The sequence below is a fragment of the Phycodurus eques genome, chromosome 14 (genome assembly GCF_024500275.1).
Source record: "Phycodurus eques isolate BA_2022a chromosome 14, UOR_Pequ_1.1, whole genome shotgun sequence".
NCBI classification, from domain to species: Eukaryota; Metazoa; Chordata; class Actinopteri; order Syngnathiformes; family Syngnathidae; genus Phycodurus; species Phycodurus eques.
Window position 1 is genome coordinate 6,412,258 of NC_084538.1, and position 21,226 is coordinate 6,433,483.

The window sequence follows — 21,226 nt, forward strand, 5'->3', positions numbered from 1 at the left end:
TTCTCCCTTCAGCCTTCCTTGTGTTCTTTCCATCCTTCCATCCTTCCTTTAATCCTCAATTTTCCTTCATTCCTTTGTCATTCCCACCTTACACCCTACCTCCCTTCGTCCTTCCTTGCTACCTTACATTATCCCTCCTTCTTTCCTCTTCTGTCATTCTTTCCTTCCATCCATCCTCCCTGCCTACTTTCCATTCTTCCTTCCTTCCATCCATCCTTCTGGTCTACCCTCTTTCATTCCTCCTCCCTTTATTCCTTAGTCCTTCATTCTTTCCTGCTGTCTATCCTTCCTCCCTACCTTAATTTCTTTCTTCCTTGCCTCCTTTTATACTATTCTTGTCTCCTGTCCTTCTTTGAATTATTCCTTCATCCTTTCCTACTGTCACATGTCCTTGTTTCCTTCCTTCCAGCATTCCACCTTCCTTCCCTTTGCCTGCCAACCTTCCTTTTTCCCTTCCTTTTCATACCATCCTTTTTTCCATCCTTCTGTCACTCCCTTACCTTCATTCCTCCACATTCCCTTCTTTCCAACCTTCCATTATTTCTTCCTTCCATTCTTCCTGCTCCCTTATACCATCCTTCTCTACTTCCTTCCATCCCTCTCCTCTTCCAACCTACCTACCTTCCATTCTTCCATCCTTCATTCCTTGCATCCTGTTTGATACTTCCTCCCTCAACTGCATCCAGTCGTCCTTTCTTGCTTCTTGCTAAAATGGTGTCAAATATACGGCCCGCGGGCCAGAACTGGCCCGTCAGGGGATCCAATCCAGCCCGTGGGGATGGAGAACACATTCACTGCTATTTTTCAATAAAAGTACATTATGTTGCTAATTTTGTCTTCTGGAGGGTGCACTGACAACACTTAAATGACGTTGATGCACTTGTGAAGGCCAAACGATGCCAGGTTTCAGGAGCACACTAATATAAATTGGTGTGCCATGTTCACACTACAATTCTGCGAAAATAAATACCTCCTGTAGAAATGTTCAAAGACATTGAATATGACAAAATTTCGGTCAAAATCTTCACTTCAAAAAAGGTTGGCTTGTTGGAACCTTTTTGCTTTTTGTTTTCCATGCACTGCCACAACTTCAATTTCTATGTATACATTTACAAAGGATGCACAACTGAATGGTGCACGCTCACTGATTCATAATACTGTTGACTGCTCATATGATTTGCAACAACATTTGCAAAAAGACAATAATGAATAAATGGGAATATTTTCTGAAAGTACTTGTAATTATTTGTGCCAAAACAATGGGGAAAACTTTGAATAGTTATTTCTGCATTTTTAAGCCACAAATATTGTGGTCTGGGCCGCTTGAGATCTAATTAAAGCGAATGTTGGCCCATGAACAAAAATTAGTTTGACACCCCTGTTTTAGACCCTCTTTTTGCATTCTGATGTTGTGATGAATTTTCTGCACTATGGTTAACATCCCCAACACATGCCAGACCCTTGAAACGTGTGTGTGGGTGTGTGGGTGTGTGTGTGTGTTACCAGTTAGGGAAAAGAGACAAAGGGTGATTGATGATGGCAAAAGAACAACAAATAGAACTTTAGTTGCTCACTGAGTAGAAATCTCACACGATTTGTTTTGAAATTGTAATAGTTAAACTTCACCGAGGTGTAAAGTGACAAAAAAGCTTGCCATTGTCCAAATGAAATACTGTCTTTGAAAGGCTTCATCCAAATGCGTAGGAAGTCTTGACTTTTTGAGGACAAAGGATGTGTTTGTGGGCTACTGTGATGATATGAGATTCTTTCCGAGCCCCAACCGCTCTCACCATGAGGGAAACAACAAAGCGGTGTTCTAAATGGTCAATGGGCTTCCTTGTGACTTTGAACGCAGGCTGTGAAACATCTGCACGGCACGGGCCCCGGAGGAAACTCATAAAACATTGAAACCGGGACTAGCTGTTCTGCGACGGGCCAGGAGAGGACGGTGAAGTATAATTAATACGGAGGGGGTGGGGAATGGCTCCTATTGAGCCATCTGCTCAGGCTGCTTCCCCTGCTGTTTCCATTTATGGCCGCTGTGCTCACTCACATGAATTGTTGGTGAGCCAAAAACGGTCAACGCAGGAGGAAACGAGTGACGATATCCATCTGTTTTCTACAGGCTATCAAACTTTTTACACCAAGTACAAAGAATACTGAGCTCTCTTTAAGTACCACCATCATGACCGACATTAAAATGCAGTGGCGTAGCGAAGTCAAAAGTTAAATACAACTGAACTGTATTAGGCGCTGATTCTTTCGTGTACCAATAGAGGGAGCCCACATACCACCAGCTGTTTTCGTTTGTCCCCATTAGGGTGGCGGGTGAGCTGGAGTTGATACCAGCTGACTTTGGGGCGAGAGGCGTGGCACACCCCGGACGGGTCGCCAACCAATTAATTTTTAAAAATGTAACATTCAGAGAAGGAAAATTGAACAGAATACATACATACTGTCTACCTTCCTTTTCCCTTCCTTCCTGGTTCATCCTTCTTCTGTGTTACTCTCCTTCCTTTTTATCTGCCATCCTTTCTTCCCCTTCGCTTTCATTCCCTTCCTTCCAACCTTCCATTATTTCACCCTTCCTTTCTCTTTCCCCCTGCTACCTTCTGCACACCCTCCTTCATGCCCTTCCATCCCTCCTTCCTCTTTCCCTTCCTTCCCATCTTCCTTCATTGACCATCCTTCCATCACCCTTCCTTCTTTTTATAACATCCTTTGTTCCCAGACTCTGACCACTCTTCCTTCCTTCTTCCTCTCTCCCAAGTTTACCCCTTCCTAACTTTCTTCATACCTTCCATTATTTCTTCCTTCCCCTCCTCCCTCTCTTACTATAACCTTCTTTGGTTCCATACTTCCTCCCTCCGTTTCATACTTCTTCTCTTGCTTGCAACCTAGCTCTTCCTCCCTGCGTTCCTTCATTTCTCTGTCCTTTCTTGCATACTTCCTCCCCTTTTCCATTCCCTTTTTCATTGTCATTCCTTCCATTCTTCCCCTCCCTTCCTTCTTATAGCCCCTTCTGTGCTTCTAGCCTTCATTTCTCCCTCACTTCCTTTCACCCTCCCTACATTCCTCTGTCCTCCTTTGCTTCCTTCCCTCTTCTTTTCACCATCCTCCTTCCACTTTTCCTTCCTTCCTATCATCCATGTCCCTTCCTTCCTCATCCCTTCCTCCTTCCCCCTTCTGTACTTTAATCTTTCCTCTCGCACTTCGCACCCTTTCTCCCTTGTTTCCCACCTTCCACTCTTCTGTCCTTCCTTGCTTCCTTCCCTCATTCTTCCTTTCACACATCTAAGATTCCCAACCTCCTCCTCCCTCCCTTCTTTTATCACAGTCTTCATTTCTACCTTCCTTTCTTCATCCTCTCTCCATTCCATCCTTTTATCATTCCTACCTGTCATCTTTCCTCCTTCCCCTCCCTACTTCTTTACTTTCTTCTGTCCATCACTTCTTCCTACCTCCCTCCATTCCTCTTTCCTTCCTTGTCTCTTCCCTCATACTTCCTTTCGTACTATCCTTCCTTTCCATCTTCCTTCCTTTCTTCTTTCCTTAAATCAATTTAGAAAGTGTCTCGCTACTTTTATACTTTCTTATATTAAACCCGGTGGCAGTGAGGGAGCGGAAAAGTGGGATTGGAGCAGTGACGTGATTTCATGCTGGAAAGAGGAGGAGGGGGAAGAGGAGGGGGAAGAGGAGGAGGAAGAGGAGGAGGAAGAGTGGACGGCTGGACTCCATTAAGACGAAGCCTGCTGGAAAAGTGTTTGGGAATACTCCACTTCTTCTAGGGCGACTCGTCGGGAATTTTTTCCTCTATTTTTGGACCGTCTTCCCCTCCCCAAAACCCATCCTATATGTTATAAAGGAGGACAAAGCAGTTGTGTATCGTGTCGTCGAGCATTTGAGTGTCTTTATCGTGAAGGTGAGTGTTTTTGTTTTTTAAAAAACAAATCTCGTTTACTTTAACCGTACAATGCCGATTTTTAAACCCTAGCTTGTAGCCGTTAGCATCCAACTTTCCGACCCGTTCATTACAGCCATTTCGCTGCCGTTTTAGAATACTTATTGCGCGCTGGAAGTGCAGTACCAAGCTTACATAATGAAGCATACGTACGTGGAAGTGTGGTGTAAAGCGTGAAACCGTTACTTTCCAACAGGTGAATCACTTCCGCAGGTAACAAGTCGGCAAAGGGGTCCGAGGTCCCACCCCTCGACCCGGGCGAGAGGCTCCTTTTTCGGACACATTTAGCCCGGCGAAGCCCCCCTTCGCTCTCCTGGACCGGGTCGCTTTTAAGAGTGACAGATTGGCTCGTTTACTTTTTTTCCCCCCTCTATTTTCCCCACCACACTAGGGTGCGTCTTGTACCGTGATAAGTACGTAAAATAATCTTTTAAATCCGTATTATTTCATTTTTATGGTTTGTTTTTTTGTTCGTTTAACTTTGTTTCGCGGTGACCTAGCATGGAGGCATTCGCAGCTGCTAATTAAAGCAAACCTTAACCGTGAAAAATGACATCCTATCAATTAAATTTGTACTCTAAATATATAAAAAACATGTTTTTGTTATCAAATTTCAGTACTCTGCCGACGTTAGTAAGGGAACAAAGCTAAATGTAATACTTTACCATTTCAAATATAAAAAGTATATTTAAAGGGGTATATCCCAACTGCCCCCATTCTAATGACGAGTAGAGTTTATATATATATATATATAAAAGGACTTTTTAAGCCTTACATACTGTTCATTTTCCATGTGCACATAGTACAGTATGTTCGTGGTCAATGTTTTGTAACTACCTATGGATGAAAAAAAAATGCCGGCAAACTTTCACGATTTATGTCTAAATGAAACGCCTCAACTCACTTCAACATGCATCCTTGAAACCAAGATGCCACTAGATAGTATGAATAACAGAGGATAGGTTCTCCTGAAAATCTACGAATCCCACCAGAATGTTAGAAGGTTCACTGTATTTGTTTTGGCGGGTTTAGGTCTCAGTCCGTGACTGCACGCCTGGGTCAAGGCACACTTTGACCTCTGTATGACGTCTATTACTTACGATGATCATTCTTACACTGTGTCGCGATTCCCCCATGACCCTCCAAAGAATAACAGGTGTAGGTTCCTGTGGGAAATGTGCAAATGTGGTGGAACACAGGCAGTTTTCGGGAATGTTTCAAGCTACCTCTTGAACACTGATACCACTGTCCCATAAAAAATACACACATCACCACCATTTTCCTTCAGTTATGACACACTGTTAAAGCTAAAACCCACTTCAGTTGACGAATTCAAATTTTACCTAGAACACCCTCAGTGTACACAAACTTTGTAGTATCTATAGAAAACAATGACCTTATTAAATATTTTCTTTTTTTGTGTGTGTATTTTGGGTCACTTTAGGGACAGTCATCAATTTAAAGGTGAAATAGTGACATTTACCGTATTTGTATTGCTGTACAATGTCAAACCGGGTCAACTTTGACTCATGCAATGTGTAAGGGTTAAAAGGTTACTATTACATAAAGGTGATAATTTCACAATGTCTATTAGTGTTGTCTGTGTAGATTCTCAGTCATCCACGTTGTAGGAATCTGCAAAATTTGAATCAAAGCAACTGGACTCCTCTTGTTTGTTGGAGATGTTTAACCTTTAATCCAAAACAGTTCTTGAGTTCAAAATCTGAAGTCTCTTACTGTAGTTTGTGTGTTTCTTTTTTCGGGGGGTGTTGACAGGTATGGCGCTGGACGGGATCCGGATGCCTGATGGCTGCTACGCCGACGGGACGTGGGAGCTAAAGATGCACGTCACTGACCTCCACCGTGACGTGTCGCTGCGGGTCACCGGCGAGATCCACATAGGTGGTGTCATGCTAAAGCTGGTGGAGAAATTAGGTGAGCTATGTCTAAGTGTCATAAAAAAACTCAAGCACAGTCTTGTGCTATACTATTTTTACGGCATTCAAACTTGCTTGGACCTAACTGACACCTTCAATTGGGTGTGTTTGTGCTGTGACGCATTATCAAGTTTTGTACAGGTTCCCCCTTGCCAGTTATTCATGATCATCACCACCTTGCACAATAAAAATTAACAGAATTACTAGAAATGATCCAATCAAGAGTTTAAAATAAAAACAGTCAAACACAGGCACAAGCAGTGTACTATCATGTGATTAATGCATGGCTTCTCGACCTGTTATTCATGATAACCGTCATCTTGCAGAATAGTAATGAACAAAATGATTAAAAAATAAATGTCAAAAAGTAGTCCACAGACTGCTCAGTCCTGCATGCGCAGTGTATTATCACATAACATAGCTCCTCTCTCCAATAATTATTTATAAAATGAAACGCGCACTATAGAAATAAACATGCGGTATGTAACTTGACATAATCCACAAAAAAGACCAATAATAATTCAGTCCCAAAAATTGTTCTGTGCACTTGAAATGTACATGATCTATAATTATGTGGTGACTCCTCATGCCAGTAATTCATGATAACCACCAACATGCACAATAGAAATAAACACAAGGACTAGAAATTGTCCAAAACGTCCATGGCACGTGGTCACGCATGGGCACATGTGCACGCTCAATGTAACTGTTACACAGTAATCCCGCATCCTCCATCGCTGGGGTTAAGCTTCCAGACCCACATAATACCTGCCACCTTGCACAATAGAAATAAATAACGATAAAGTAATAAGAAATAATCCACAAAAGTCATTGGCTCAAGCTCGAAAGAAAGGATGCAGTTGTGCAACTGCAGTCTTGACAAATGATGCTAGCAACGAGCATTAAGTGTGGTTCTGTGTTGCAGCCACTTGAACAGTGCCTTGTTTCACAGAGGCCACGGAGAAAGGAGCTGTGATATATATATATTTTTTTGGGTTGGGGGTGACAGTGTGTCGTGTGTGGAAGGCTGCCTGTCCGAATGCCCGACATTCCTCCAGTGCTGCACAAGGCTTTTATTTCCAGCCCACACTCCCTTTTTTAGCTCTCCTGTCCACCTCATGATTGAGGCCTTTGTCCACTGCGCTCGTCTTTAGCCAATGAATTGTGTTGTTGTGCTTGTTTGTTTTCCACTCACCATTTAGCCTGTGCTAACGCCCTTAGCATTCAAGCACTCATGAAACAAAAGCTAACATGTCTTTGGTTTAGCATGCGTGCAGTAGTATTATATTCCACAGTCTCCAATTTGCTGCTTGCACCCCCTTTTCTAGCTGCCCTCAAGTTCCTCTCAGATAACTTGAGTCTCCTTATGTGGAGAATTAATAACAGAAAACCTTCATTCTCCTCCATTGTTGTTGGAGTATTATACTCTTCAGTCTCCACTTTTCTGCAACATGCCATTTTCTCCCTGCCCTTAATCTCCTCTCGGATACCATTAGCCTCCTTTTGCAGAGAAGGCGAACCCCATTCATTGGGCATGTATATTTTTAAAACTAATCGCCCAATACTCTGTCCATGCTGTTCACCACATCCACGCGGCAATGTGTTGACAATGGCAGCTGTCCATATAAAATGCATTTCTCGCCGCTACTTGTGCACGTGTTAGCGCACGTGAGCACGGCCACGCGATTGGACAGATGCTCGCCTGCTTCAGTCAGTCAGCTCATCCTCTCCAGCCGTCCCGCGCGCACTATCCCAGGCTCAGATGGCCTTCGATAATGGATTAAATAGACAAATGCCAGGAAGGCACTCAGCTATTGATCACAGCGGTACTTCAGCCCCCACTGTAACCCTTATTTAAAGCCACCCTCTCGTAATGCTTTCACCTTTCTGTCAGTTCACTTGTTCTCTGACCAAGTGCTGCCAGTGCCTGGAAAAGATAATACAAATATTGCACAAACAAACAACACTTGTGGGCGGGAGGTTCTAGTAAAGTTACTGCTATTGTCATTAAAGGGCCAGGTTCAGCCGTCAAGACCGGGGATATTGGCTCGTATTAAGTGCGGTTGGCCGGCAAAATTACAGTACAAACCAAGTGATTACCGAGTAGATAAAATGTCTACACACCCCTGTTCAAATGCCAGGTTTTTGTGATGTAAACAAAATGTAACCGAGATAATTTCAAACCTTTTTCTGCATTTACTGTGGCTTAAATGGTGTACAACTTAATTGAAAAAAATCTTTACGAGAGGGGAAGTAAAAATAAACAACTGAGGTCATGTGGTTCCACAAGTGTGCACACACTCTTATAGTTGGGGATGTGGCTGTGTTGAGAATGATCACATTCAAACTCATGTCGAATGGGAGTCAGCACACGCCTGCCACCATTTAAAGTGCCTCTGATCAACCCCATGATGTTCTAGTATGCTTTTCCTGACATTTTTTGTTGTTACATCTTACAGCACATTACAACACAAGTTTGAATGTCATTTTTTTGTATCACAAAAAAAAAAAAAAAACTAGCATTTGAACAGGGGTGTGTAGACTTTTTATATCCACTGTACATAAGGTCCCATATATGGCCAGTCAATAAATACTTTGTGACCTGTCATTTTCGCTGTAGCGAGGATAACCATTGATTTTTCGGGGTCAAGACCAAGTTTGTTTGCTAGTATCACAAACCGCAAAGAGAAGTAAACGAAGCCCTATTGGCTAATGAATGCCCAGTGGGATACATCGGCATCATCTATGACCATCTACGATATTTGGATTGAGACTCTTGTTAAAATCCGTAGTTTTGTAAACGAAGCAAGACAAGCTTACGCTATTGAAAACGCCTTGCTTGAATCAGCTGTGTATGCAAATGTTGCAGCTGAGTGTAGGGTGGTGGTGGGGTGTGACGCATGAAGTAACAATGGGGAGGGGTCAGAGAGAGGAACTTGTCAGCCACATTACTACTAGAATTCCATAAAAGTCTTGGATGCAGCAGGAAATGACTTCCAGGGTCTGGCATGTTGTTTCCCCGTTACTGCCGTCACTGCTGCATTCTCAGCCCCCTCCCTCTGTAGAGTTCTCCCCTCCTTCTTATACTACTTTTTTCCAACTTGTGTGGATGGAATAAGTAGTTGGGATCAGAATTCCAAAGAATCACCCATGTACACACTAAGCTTTTTGTTATAGACTTTATCATCACTGCCCCCCCCCAAAAAAGCATACGTCTCAAAATTGTGTTTTTGTTTTTCTTTCTTTTTTTGGGGGGGGGGGTGTGGGGAGGGGGACATTACAAATAGGATGCATTTTGGCGTTACAGTACAAAAAAACAAAACAAAAAATGCAAAAATTTGGCCTACATGCTTTTTAATGGACAGCAACAAAAGTGTCCATTGTGAAAAAAATAAACAAAATAGCACAGTAAAATATTGTAGTTTATGAAAATGTACAGAAATAACAAACAGAATGTAAACAATTAAAATAGTTTGTATATAATAATTTCATGTAGGAATTCAATACGCATTGATTCTGGTGTGTGTGTGTGCCTTGGCTAGCAGGAGGCAGTATAGTACATAGACATAGTACACGTGCATTTGACGATGAAACGGAAGAAGACGGTCGCAATTAAGCTGCAGTAATAGTAGTCATTTTCAAGAATGTGCCTGGGAGTATTGTTGTATGCACTGCCTGCATGTGTTGCTACCGTTTATGTTCAAATATAGGTTGCTGAAACGCTCAAGGCAATAAAATCGTATCGTGAAAAAAATTGTCACAAGTCGAGGTACCACTCTATATAATTCTCTAAAGTACCTTTACCTGCAACGAAGGATCAGTTTTGGCGTGTTCAATGAATTAAAGGTGGATCCTTCGATTTAAAACCAAAAAAATTTTTTTTTTAAAAAGTAAATAAATTTTATTTTCCGGTGTGGTCCTTTTTAGAAGAAAAAGTTTAAACACCCCTGCACTAGATGGTTGTTGCAGAAATAGACCATCAGTATTCTGTTTGTCTGGACTAACTGTCTGCTTACTCTTGGCATACTTACTGGTTCTGTGCGAGAGTGACGACCAACCATCAATCTGTCCATTTCCCGTGCCGCTTATCCTCACTAGGGTCGCAGGCGTGCTGGAGGCTATCCCAGCTATGTTTGGGCAAGAGGCGGGATACACCCTGAACTGGTCTCCAGCCAATCACAGGGCACAAATAACAAACTACCATTCGCACTCACATTCACACCTCTGGGCAATTTAGAGTCTTCAATCAACCTACTATGCGTGTTTTTGGAATGTGGGAGGAAACCGGCGTAGTCGGAGAAAATCCACTCAGGCACGGGGAGAACATGGCGAGGCCGGCTTTGAACCCGGGTACTCAGAACTGTGAGGCAGATGTGCTAACCAGTCGTCAACCGTGCCGCCCCGTGACCAACCATGTCAGTGATTAAAAAAAAATATTGACAAATTCATAGAGCGTTAGACTCCATTTTGAGGCGATATCTAGGTTGCGGTGCTGGCTGCTCAGCTCTTCCATAAATAGAAGTTGAGCAAACATAAAATGTTGTACTGTGACTGATCCTTGGTGTAGTACTTTCCAGTGGTGGGTGGTCCTTGAAAATTAGCCGACCGGTCAACCACCGAGACCTTTCCTCACATATCAAGGGAGGGTTCAAACATATAGATTAGTCGTCAGTCTTTTCTGTTTCTTTTAAAACACAAGTATGAAAAAATGCCATGTGCGCTCCAAAGTGTCAGCAACCTAAAAACGGCAAGCATCTCCTGAATCAGGTCCCGACTGCCCAAAAAGGCAACATAGCTGGTCCAGTTAGGTGCTCGTTTATTTTGCTCATCCACACATCTCATAATGTTCTTGTGGACTCGCTCAGAAGGAGACTTTCCTCAATTCTCTGTCCTGCTAGGAACTTTTATTTTTTTTCTTTTACAAACAATTGGAGCACAAGTTTTGCGAGGAAACAGATGTGACATACAACAGGAAGCCTAACTTCCTCTGGGTTTATACGCACCTTCTTCTCGCCCTCTGCAGCTTGGTCAATTCCCAGTATTCTGTTTTTTATTTTTATTTTTATTTATTTTTTAAATGCCAATCCTTTACATTTGAATACCTCTTGGGGAAACATAACCTTGACTTTTTAAACTATGTTGCCATTCTCAAACTATCCAGTCATGTCGATGGGAGATAGCAAGGATCTGGCTTTTATGAATCAAAAAGCAGCCCTCGGGATCATCCTGCTCCCTAATCTCCTTGACAGGAAGTAGTTAGCCTAAATAGCGGTCCTGCCCAGGCCAGCGCTTTCCTGTTTGACTTGCAAGATGTTGCAGGGCAGTGATTGTGCTGTTCTCTGCTCATATGCTGACTAGGGACAACTTTCAGCATACAATAAATCTGCCTGGAGGTGCGGCAAAATATCGATACCTTGACGTATAGTTTTCACTTGTAATATAGTACTGTATCAGTACTTCATGACAAATTTAACCTGTAATCTTATGTGAATCACTGCATTCCCCTCATTGCGGAGCTAAACGACCCATAGAGACATAATGCATACAGTATTTGATATTGTGAGGTATTATAGATGGTTGTCTTCCAATATATCAGTGACTGCCCAGTCACTGATAAAAATATAATTTAAATATACTGTGGCGTTTTGCATTTCGATTAGCCACGTTGCTTTAGTGATGTTTTACATGTTTTCTACCAATATGTAATGGTTATCGCTGTATCGCGATATTATTTGTATTGTTGCCTAAATATTGTGATGTGATATACAGTATTGTGAGTTTTTTATTAGTTGTATATATATTGTGATGTATCGTACATGGTACACACGCTGTATGTAAATTACTGGCATCCTTAATTGCCTTGGAGGGATACATAGTTTTGTGAATCTGAATTGTTGCCAAAGTATTGTGATATCATATTGTGTTCATTGATGATTTATTAGATGCATAGGTATTGCGATGTATTCTAAATGTTTTTCTTCCAATATATAACAATTATCACACAGTTGCTGTATCTGTATATAAGTGGCATAGTTCGCCAAATATCACAATATCAAATCATGACTTTTCACTAGTTACTTGGGTTGAGTGAGTCATTTATCGAATATGGTTTTCTCTTTATTGTGATATTATTGGTATCCTTGGCAAAATGTCATGTTATCGTATAGTCCAATTCCCACCCCTATTAACTCTCCCAATCATTCTCTTCCATAGAACTTTAGCCTCCTGTGCTTTTTGCCCCTTCCCTTTTCCTTCAGTGGTTTATGCGACACAAGGAATCCAGTGCAAGGACATTTTAGAGCCTCTGGCATTGTTGTCGCAGAACCGCACACCTGCGTCTCAATGCGTAAACCAATACGCCGCTTTTTCGTTAAGGTTCTATAGTCATTTCACAATGAAGGCCCAAATGGAAGGTGTTGTTTTTCCACAGCCAAGGCGTAACCTTTAACCAGAGAATGATTTAATGTGTCGTTTATAGTCGCAGAGTGTACGGAGAGTAGTTTCATTTAAACCCTGAAATTCTTTCTTGTGTACTTTTGCTCCCCAATTCCAATAAAAACATGAAATGTGTTCTCGTTTTTCGATGATGAGTCACTGATGAATGGTTGCTATTCTTAAGGGTCACATTAGTAAAAAAAATAAAAGAATAAAAAGTAGAGACAAAAAAATACATTCTCACACTTAAATGACACAGTCTTAAATCTCATACAAGAGTTGAAAAAAAAAAGACACTAAAAACAAAACGTGATCTCAATCTTTGAGTCAAGTATGGGCAGTTGGCATTCTAAAGTGTCAACCAAGTGTAAAAAGAAGTTGGCCACTGTTCACACGAAGATTTCACGTAATGGGAGTTCAATCTCTGAATAGAGATAATAAATAAATAAAGATTAATAGGGGAAGATAAATAAATTGTAATACGGTTTAAAGTAAGAAAAATGGCACTGTACATTATTGTATGAAAAATGTATGGTCATAACATGATCAACTAGAATGGAAAGAGTTTTTCCTTTAATGCTACATTTGATTAATTTCACATTCACAGTACTTCATCTTTCTAACAGTGTCTAACATCTTGCACATTGCATATCTTCTATATTTATCTGAGTCCCCTCTCAGCTTTCTTGGTAATGTTGTTATTCCACAACGTCCCTAATTTTTATCAAACTGCGTCAGGGTGATGTGAAGCACTAGAGTGTACCACTTTCTTGCCCCTGTTTGGATGATGACACAAAGTACCTGTCTCTAAGGTTTACGCTAATAGCCATCTGGCTGCTAATGCCGCAATGCAAGCATACTCGTGCCTGTACTTATCTTGAACTGCAAACTTGCTTTCTGCCTACGCCTTCTAAAGTGTTCCATGCTCGGATAGGTCTAGCATTTACAATAGCCCCAGTTAGTTCAGATACTGTAGCTACTCTCTGTGTCGTTAATTTAGACTGGCTGGTGTCCCTGAGGGTGTAACTGCTATTGGCAGTACAATCAATATCAAACCGTTGTGATGTCCCCTGACAGTTTCTAGTCCAGTCGTGACCTTCTGAGATCATTGACTTGAGTATAAAGTTATTGTCAAAGATCACAAGCCTAATTGTCCCTTTTGAATATATTTTAGGCTGGCTAAAAAGCCTTAATTATAGGTGGATTTTGCCCAGTAATGTTTGTGCTGTGTGCTATAATTAATTCTTGAGCAAACATGAAAATGCTCCTCATTCTACTATACTATTAAAAACCTCCAATTTTAATTTATTCACTGTAAAATGTATCAAAAATAGTCAAGACTTTACCTTGACCATTGTTTTCAGCCACCCCATTTTATGAGAATTTAGTAGAAAATTGCACAGAAAAAAACTATCAAGCATACCTACATGCTGTTTAGTATTACAGATTCAGTCGGAGACGTCACGACATGGCAATCTTGTGATCATCAATATATTGGAAGAAAACGATCTAAGATACATAGTCTCTATCATGTTCATGTTAACAGACTCAAGCGACAGCCTTGTAACGTGGAATATTGTGTGAATTTTTGCCCTGAAATTTGTGGTCAAATTCCAAATTTGTGGTCAAATTCCAAATTGTTGGACTAACGGGTCATTAAATTTTAGAGCTATCACAAAGTTTAAGCAACAATTGCACTTTACTACAATGTATTCATTTAGATTTATGGAAAATGTGGACAACTCTAAATTGTAAGACCCAACCAGCACTTATTTTGTGAACAACCATCTGATGTTGAAAGAATGTAGCCCTAAATTGTACAAAAAGGCAATGGCAAATCACAATTCGATACGAACACACAACTTTTAATATCACTTTATGTGATATATCGGCATTCGGATGTCAAGATCTTATTTTTAGGATCCTTTTGGTCTAATTTTGAATTGTACAACTCTAGGGACATTAAGTCCATGCTAACTTAATGCTCAAGCACACCTAGAACCAAGGACCCAGCTAAAAAGTAATTTTTATTCATTTGGATTGATTGCAAATAGCCACAGCTCGACCACCCCTCCGCATTTATTTTGTGTAGTCACACTTAAGAAATGGTACCCAAAAAAAAAAAAAAGCCAAGCATGGATTCTGGTTAATACTAGGGACACAGATCGGAGTAACTCATGATACAACGCTATTGAGATATATTTATCTGAATGTCTCGCATAAGGATGGTTCTATTTTTGTGAGACTTGAGCGCTGTACTTTGCGCAGAAATCGTGGTCAAAAATTGCTCTACAGCTGTACACGTAAACATAGTTTGGTAACTTTAATTGCTTCAGTACAGAGTAGAAGCAGGGACACAGGTTAAAAATCAACAGATTTGATCTGGTATTAATACATGACTAAAATGTTCTCAACTAGCCTTGTCAATGGCAAACACTTTATAGATATAGGTTAGGTTGTACAATACCTCGGAGACATTGAATTTTTGCTGTAAAAATGATGAGTCAGGTGAACCAGTTTCGCTGCTTTTGTCATGAGCTCGTGTTTTGTATCACATCAATCAGCCACACTAATCCTCTGTGTTTGTATGTGTTGTACAGATATTGTCATCACCTGGCTTTATCGCGGCTGTTGTATTCATGCTGACTGTCTGGTGTTGATGGTATCTCGCTTGACTGTGTGAAATGGAGACCTAGAACATTGGCATTGTGTTTTAAATGTTAACCAACACTGCCTTTTTACAAACTGGATGCTTGATTTAGACAAACAAACCTGCAGATGTCTGTTGTGTATGGAAACAAAGTTGTCGTCTAGCGGCTTCACACTGGAGGCACCATAAAAACGACAGGGCGAGCCTCTTCCCCTTGTTGTGGTATTATCATCCGAAAATGCTTAACTTTGCCATCATGCCCTTCCAAAACCCCTGCCGCCATAACCAGCGTACCTTTGGAAAAACAGACCAAAAGATTACACTGTGTTTGTGTGCATACGCATGGAAATGCACTGACTGGCAACGTCTGTCTTATTTTAACTCTTATCAGTCAATGTCATGAGTCTTGTGTTTTGCTTGTGGACTCAGCTGATTGTCACTGCTGTTTCTTTTCTCTCTCAGTTGAATTACACTAGGCATTTATTATCAACAATATATGTATTATGTTGTTGCAAGAAAGTTTAGATGGGAGAAATTACCCAATATTATAATTAAAAAAAATAAATAAAAAAAATAGTTCAACCAAGGAATTTTTCCCCATAGGAAATGATACGAAACATAAATAATCCACGGTCAAATGACTGAATCCTTTCATATTCGTGTTTCGGCATTTGCCTGTTTGTTTGTTTGTTTATTTATTTTACCTGTCCTCAGATATTTTAAAAACTTACCCATTTGCAGTTTTGTGGTCAGGTTAAAACACACAGTATTGGTTTGGTGCCATCTGGTGGTACCTTGCTAAGGAACTGTTGAAGTGAGTTGAGGAGCTTCATTTAGACAAAGGTAGTCCTTTGCTGCCATCTTGTGGGATCTATAGGCAATTACAAACCCTTTTAGGGGGGTATCAGTCATTTAACACCCCGTTGTAGAAGAACAAGCATAACCTACATTCAGAATTGATCGTTTCTAGATATTAGCCACTAGATCGACGCGTTTTTAGAACCTTAGTAATTATTTAATACCTGTTTTTCCGAAGAAAATTGTTATTTTTTGTTTTGGCCTGCTCAGTCACTTATCACAGTGACTCCTTATTGATCTTCCTCCATTTTCCAAGTCCTTTTCATTTTCTCCTCCATCCATCTCCAGTGTCCCCTCCCCCAAGGCTTACATTAGTAACAGTGCGAACATGAACATGCGTATGAAGAATGCTCAAAGGAAACAATGTTTTATGCATTATTCTTATGAACAAAGGTTGCCTTTACTGGTTTGATGCCCTTGAATCTTCTTGATAAACGGTGTAAAGCAGTGTTGCTGACTGTGGTAGCAAGGAAAGCGGTCCTGGTTGGAGAGTGTTGAATAAAAACGAATCACTTAAACAGAATTTATGGATTAATTTAGTTCGTTAAAGCGTGCCCACGTAGAAACACACACGCGTCTCATGCCGTTAATGGCCAAATAAGAACACGGCACACACGCATTAAATCTTAGGATCATCGTTCCCGTCCTTTAGAGGTCATAAAACAGTGGCTCTGCTTTCCCTACCCTTGTCTTTCAAGACACACACGCATCACGGTGAGGGGCTCGCAGGTCCACGTTTCATGCACCCAATTACTTAGGCAAACCCCCCCCCACCACCCTCACCATTCCCCCACCCCCACCAGCCCTCTCCTGCTTCTTCTCCGGTCTGCCGCATTACGTCAGGTTTGGGAGGCTGTATTTTTAGTCGGGACATGCCGTTTGCCCTCCCTGTTCACTGCGTGTGGATTAAGTTACCTCCTCGTTGCCGAAAGAACCCATCCAACGTCCAACCCCAAGCCCCACGTGGAATTGCAGACAGGAAGGTATTTGTCCTGTTGGCGGTGAGTTAGGACAGACGGGAGCTAAAAGGAACATTGAACTGAAACCTCTTTCACACAGAGAGGCTGCAAAATGGTTGCATCAGACGCAAGTGAAGCTTTCACACAGTATGACGCAGCATCACTTAATCGGGAGGAAAATGTCTTTCGGGTAGAGAGATCCACAACAGCCAACATTGTCACATTGGAGCCATAACAGATCGAAAATACATAAAGTGATCCCCCACATATTCGTGATTCTGCATTAGCCAATTTTCAGTTTTGTTTTTTTGGGAACCTATGCTCCGTTATTTGCTGAAAACTTTGCCTGTTTGCTCTTCTTGTGTTCAAGCAATAACAGTATTGCTTTGGCGCCAACTGATGGCATCTTGGTACTAGAGTTGAGGAGCTTCATTTAGACAATAGTTCTTTGCCGTCACCTTGTTGCATCTAATGTCAATTTCAGTACATTCTAAAGTTTTTGAGGGATACGCAACAATTACAAAATTGTTGTTAGTTTCAGACTGGCTTGGCCTCAATCCCCCGTGAACCAGCTTCTCGTCTTTTGAACATGACATAGACGGGAGACTGGAATCAGGACTGGAAATCATATGGTTGTTAGGGGTGAGATGGAACAGACTGGAATTATGATTGTTGAGGTAAAGCAACCCCCTTTCACACAGAGATAATCAAAATTGCATCCCGCGATCAGGTAATTTCATGTTGTAACATAAAAAAAAAAAAAAAACTTCCCGTCAGGTTCAGCGGGTGAGTTGGAACAGGCAGGAGTCAAGAAGAGCGGTCAGTGAAGCCTCTTTCACACAGTGATCCCGCAAAATTGTTTGCTCAAAGTTCAGCAGAGCGGGATATTTCCCCAAATGTGTGCAGTTTCACAACACGACACTGCTGCATCCCCAAATCAGATAATTAGATGATGCCTGGTAGGCAGAAAATAGTTTATTTCGACACAAAAGGGCCAGCGAAGTGAACCTTGCAGATGGGAAGGATTGTCCCTTTCGGCTCTGGGTGTGCGTTGGGACAGGTGGGAGGTCGTGTCCTACCTCTGTTACAGATCTGATTCTACTTCAGATGGTAGAAACGTCCTTGGTGGACTTCAGTAAACGGCACGGACAAAAAGAGCAATTTAACATGCAGTGTGCAAGGGGCTTAATGTGCATTTATAGCGCCCTACAGTCACTGTGGTGGTTTAGGTAGGCTGACTATATGAGGGCTGAGATTTCCTGATTTCTATAGAATTTGGTTTGTGGTGCAGAGTGAGTGGATAAGTGCTAGCATTGCTGTCAGACATGAGAAATTACATGCTTGTGACATAAAAAAATCTTATGAAAATACATTCGACTATTTTTCGAACCTTCATCCTAATTAGTCTTTTTTGCCTTTTTTATATCGGCTCTAGTGTTAAGACAGCTGTTGTAAAGCTGTAATTTTTCCGTGTTTTTTCCATGTTAGTCCCGTTTATACAGAAAAGCAACGTGGAATTGAGGTACAAAGTTGACTCTGCAATTTTCCACCTGTCAGATTCCTAATAGAGGCAGGTTGCTCCCTGTGTGTAAGGATATTCTGCTGGGACAGGAGTGTTACATTTAATACTCGGCACTCATGTCTCCCAGTATGTTGTGCTGAAATCATAATGCCTCTTTCGTACGTATTGTTTGTCTTCAAGTCCTCATAGTCAGGACATGAACCCACATCTTAAGCCCCTTTTACGCTGCTGGCATTTTTCCTTCTCTTTTCTGTGTCATGGTGAGCATGGACAAAGGCGACTTGTCGATTGTTCGATTTCCAAGATTGTTGCCGTGAAAGAGGCTTCCGTTGACTGGTTCCTTCTGGTTCCCATAAGTCCCAATTCACCCCATGAAGTTGACAAAACCTTCCTGTCTCGGTAGATTTACTGTTATGGCTCAATTGCAACAATTTTGCTGGATCTCTGTGTGAAAGCAGCTCATTATGGTAGTCATGAAGAGGTGTTGCACAGCTGAGGCATCAGGAAGTGGTGATGACAGCTAGACCCAATGCCGCTAGTAATGCACGCAATGTCCCCCCTCAAAGAAAACTATGGAATGTTTTCACTCTGCTACAAAGTGTTTGCAGTGTAAACGGTGTGGTAGCGGCAAACTGCATCACCCCCTTGCGCCCTCCCTCAGTTGGGCCCCACAATAATGACATCTGCATTGAGAGGCTGCTGGCCACTCTTGTTGAACTTTCTTCCCAGTTCTAATCACCTTTGTAATCTCTTCCTCGACCCGGTTTGCTGTGCTTGGCATCACAGCGGTCTTGTTTCCTGATTCTAAGCTGCCAATGTGTTGATTTATGTCAAACCCCTTTCATTTAGCTCTTTTAGATGGGATCTGCAGGGGGGTGTCAACACTTCTTACGGATGCCCCTTTCAAGGGTTGAGGTTTCCATGGCATCCAATCACTTTCGATATCAGCGTAATATTTTCCTTTTTAGACAAGACGGAAGCAATGAGTCAGTCGTTGCTATTTATGATGAAAAAACAACTTACTGTCAATGAGAGCTCTCCATTTTGTCCTTATGCTGCAGTCATGTTGATGTGACATTCGGTGCCACATTTGGCTAATGTGTTGTGCCGTTGAATGATGAGTAACTCTTGTCTGGTTCTCATCGAGCTGGCGCGCCAAACAACTCTGCATAAATAGTTGCTTGGGTGTCGTTTTTTTTAAGCCATCATTGATGAATTACATATTTTGGTCCTGGGGGCTTTTTTTTTTTTTTTAAATGCGTCGTCCCGTCATTTTATAATGACAGACAGACTGGCACATTGTTTTTATATAAACCCTAGTATATAATGACAGACAGACTGGCACATTGTTTTTATATAAACCCTAGTACATTGACCCCTTTTGTGCGATTCATCTGGTCAGACATGAACACTGTAATTAAACTCTGATGCAGACCAAATCTGGTGGTTTCCGTTCCAAACAAACTCTGGCCCATTTCATTGTTGTACTTACAATATGATTCAACCTTAATTTAACATAATGGTGACTTAACTGTCGGTAAACATAGATAGCCTTACCAAAATTGTCTTCTGGTTATCATGTATACGGTTCTCTAAGAGCAACCTTTTGGCCAGGATGTTGGGAAAACCTTCCACACCCACAACAGGGTCCCGGCCGGACCCAGAAGTGGCACAAAAAATGGCGGCTCGATTTATATCCATTTTGGTAGGGACCTGAGCCACCTTTTTGTTCTACGAGCTCTGGGAAATGTTCCACAACCACATCACTAGCTCAAGCTGGCCACATCCACAAATTAAGATGTCCATTATTGGCTATTTCGTCAAATCTGGAACTGTCACAAAATCACGTTTTTCAATTCAATGGACTTATGGGTTTACGCAATACTTTAGCTACTGTACATCACCATTACGTGGTTAAGGATCTTACACGGTTTGATTGTTTTGTTACCATAATTAAATCATGCTGTAGTTCATACCGCGACTGTTTGGTTTGGTCTGTAGAGTTCAATTACCTGGCAAAACAAACTAGAGGTTGTTTGAAGCAGACTATTGTGTTGAAAAAAAAAATAATTAAATGAAAAAGGAATTAAGCTGTGCTTTCTGTTAAAACCAGTGACACATTTTGGGTACAAACCAGTCAACTGGAAACATCAGTAACATTTTGTGGGAAACTGTGATCTGACCAATTAAGTAATTTATTTCAGTAATGGTGACCCTCAAATCACAGTAATTTAGTTTTTTGGTGTCTTTAAAAGTGTCATTGCCTCAAATAGTCATTTTCCTTGTTTTCTGTATGGGTGTATTATTTTGCCATTACCACGTCTCCGTTCGGAGCCTCTTAACACACATGCGCTGTCGCAATATAGTATGTCGACTGAACTGATAAAAGGAAGATTTAATAAACGGACGTCTGCATCTGAGCAGTGACTCAGCGAGCAAAGGAAAAGACCCGCGGGGAGACTGTATGGGCTGGACAGTGTCTCAAGAGTACGAGGGCGTAGGAAATTAGACACCACTCCTTGAATAATGCTAGAGTAATGACATCACCACTCCAAGGGAGATCTGAAAGTATAATTATGAAACTATCCTTTTGCCAATGTGTGTTTAAAGTAGGGGTGTTAAAGCAATTCTCCGTGCAATAGTGGGGAGTTTAAATCTGAAACTGAATCTCGAGCGTGGTAAGCCAGCAAAACAGCTGCTTTGAATTTCCTCCAATCCCTGGGGTCCTTACCTTCCATAGCATCATACACAATGAGAGCAGGGCTACGTTGTCATCATGTTGAGTGGCTCTCGAGCAACACCCTGGAAGCAATGCAGGGTTTTGGGTGGCTTGTCTCTGCTTTCCAGCGATCACAGCGTGACTTTGCAACAAAGCGGCGGGTATGAATCCCGATATCTCTCACA

General features: G+C 41.5%; 1 protein-coding gene across 3 annotated transcripts in view; it reads left to right on the top strand.

Moving 5' to 3' along the window:
* Positions 1 to 2,867: 2,867 nt before the first annotated feature.
* The window catches only part of fermt2 (FERM domain containing kindlin 2), a 52,903-nt gene continuing 34,544 nt past the window's right edge, over positions 2,868 to 21,226 (top strand). Inside the window, exons 1-2 of one of the 3 annotated variants that reach the window (XM_061695701.1) lie at positions 2,868 to 3,922; positions 5,738 to 5,896. In XM_061695701.1, the coding sequence (XP_061551685.1) occupies positions 5,740 to 5,896 (157 nt within the window). In that variant the 5' untranslated portion in view covers positions 2,868 to 3,922; positions 5,738 to 5,739. The remainder of the gene's footprint in view (positions 3,923 to 5,737; positions 5,897 to 21,226) is intronic. The other 2 variants (XM_061695699.1, XM_061695700.1) reach the window with 2 other exon arrangements.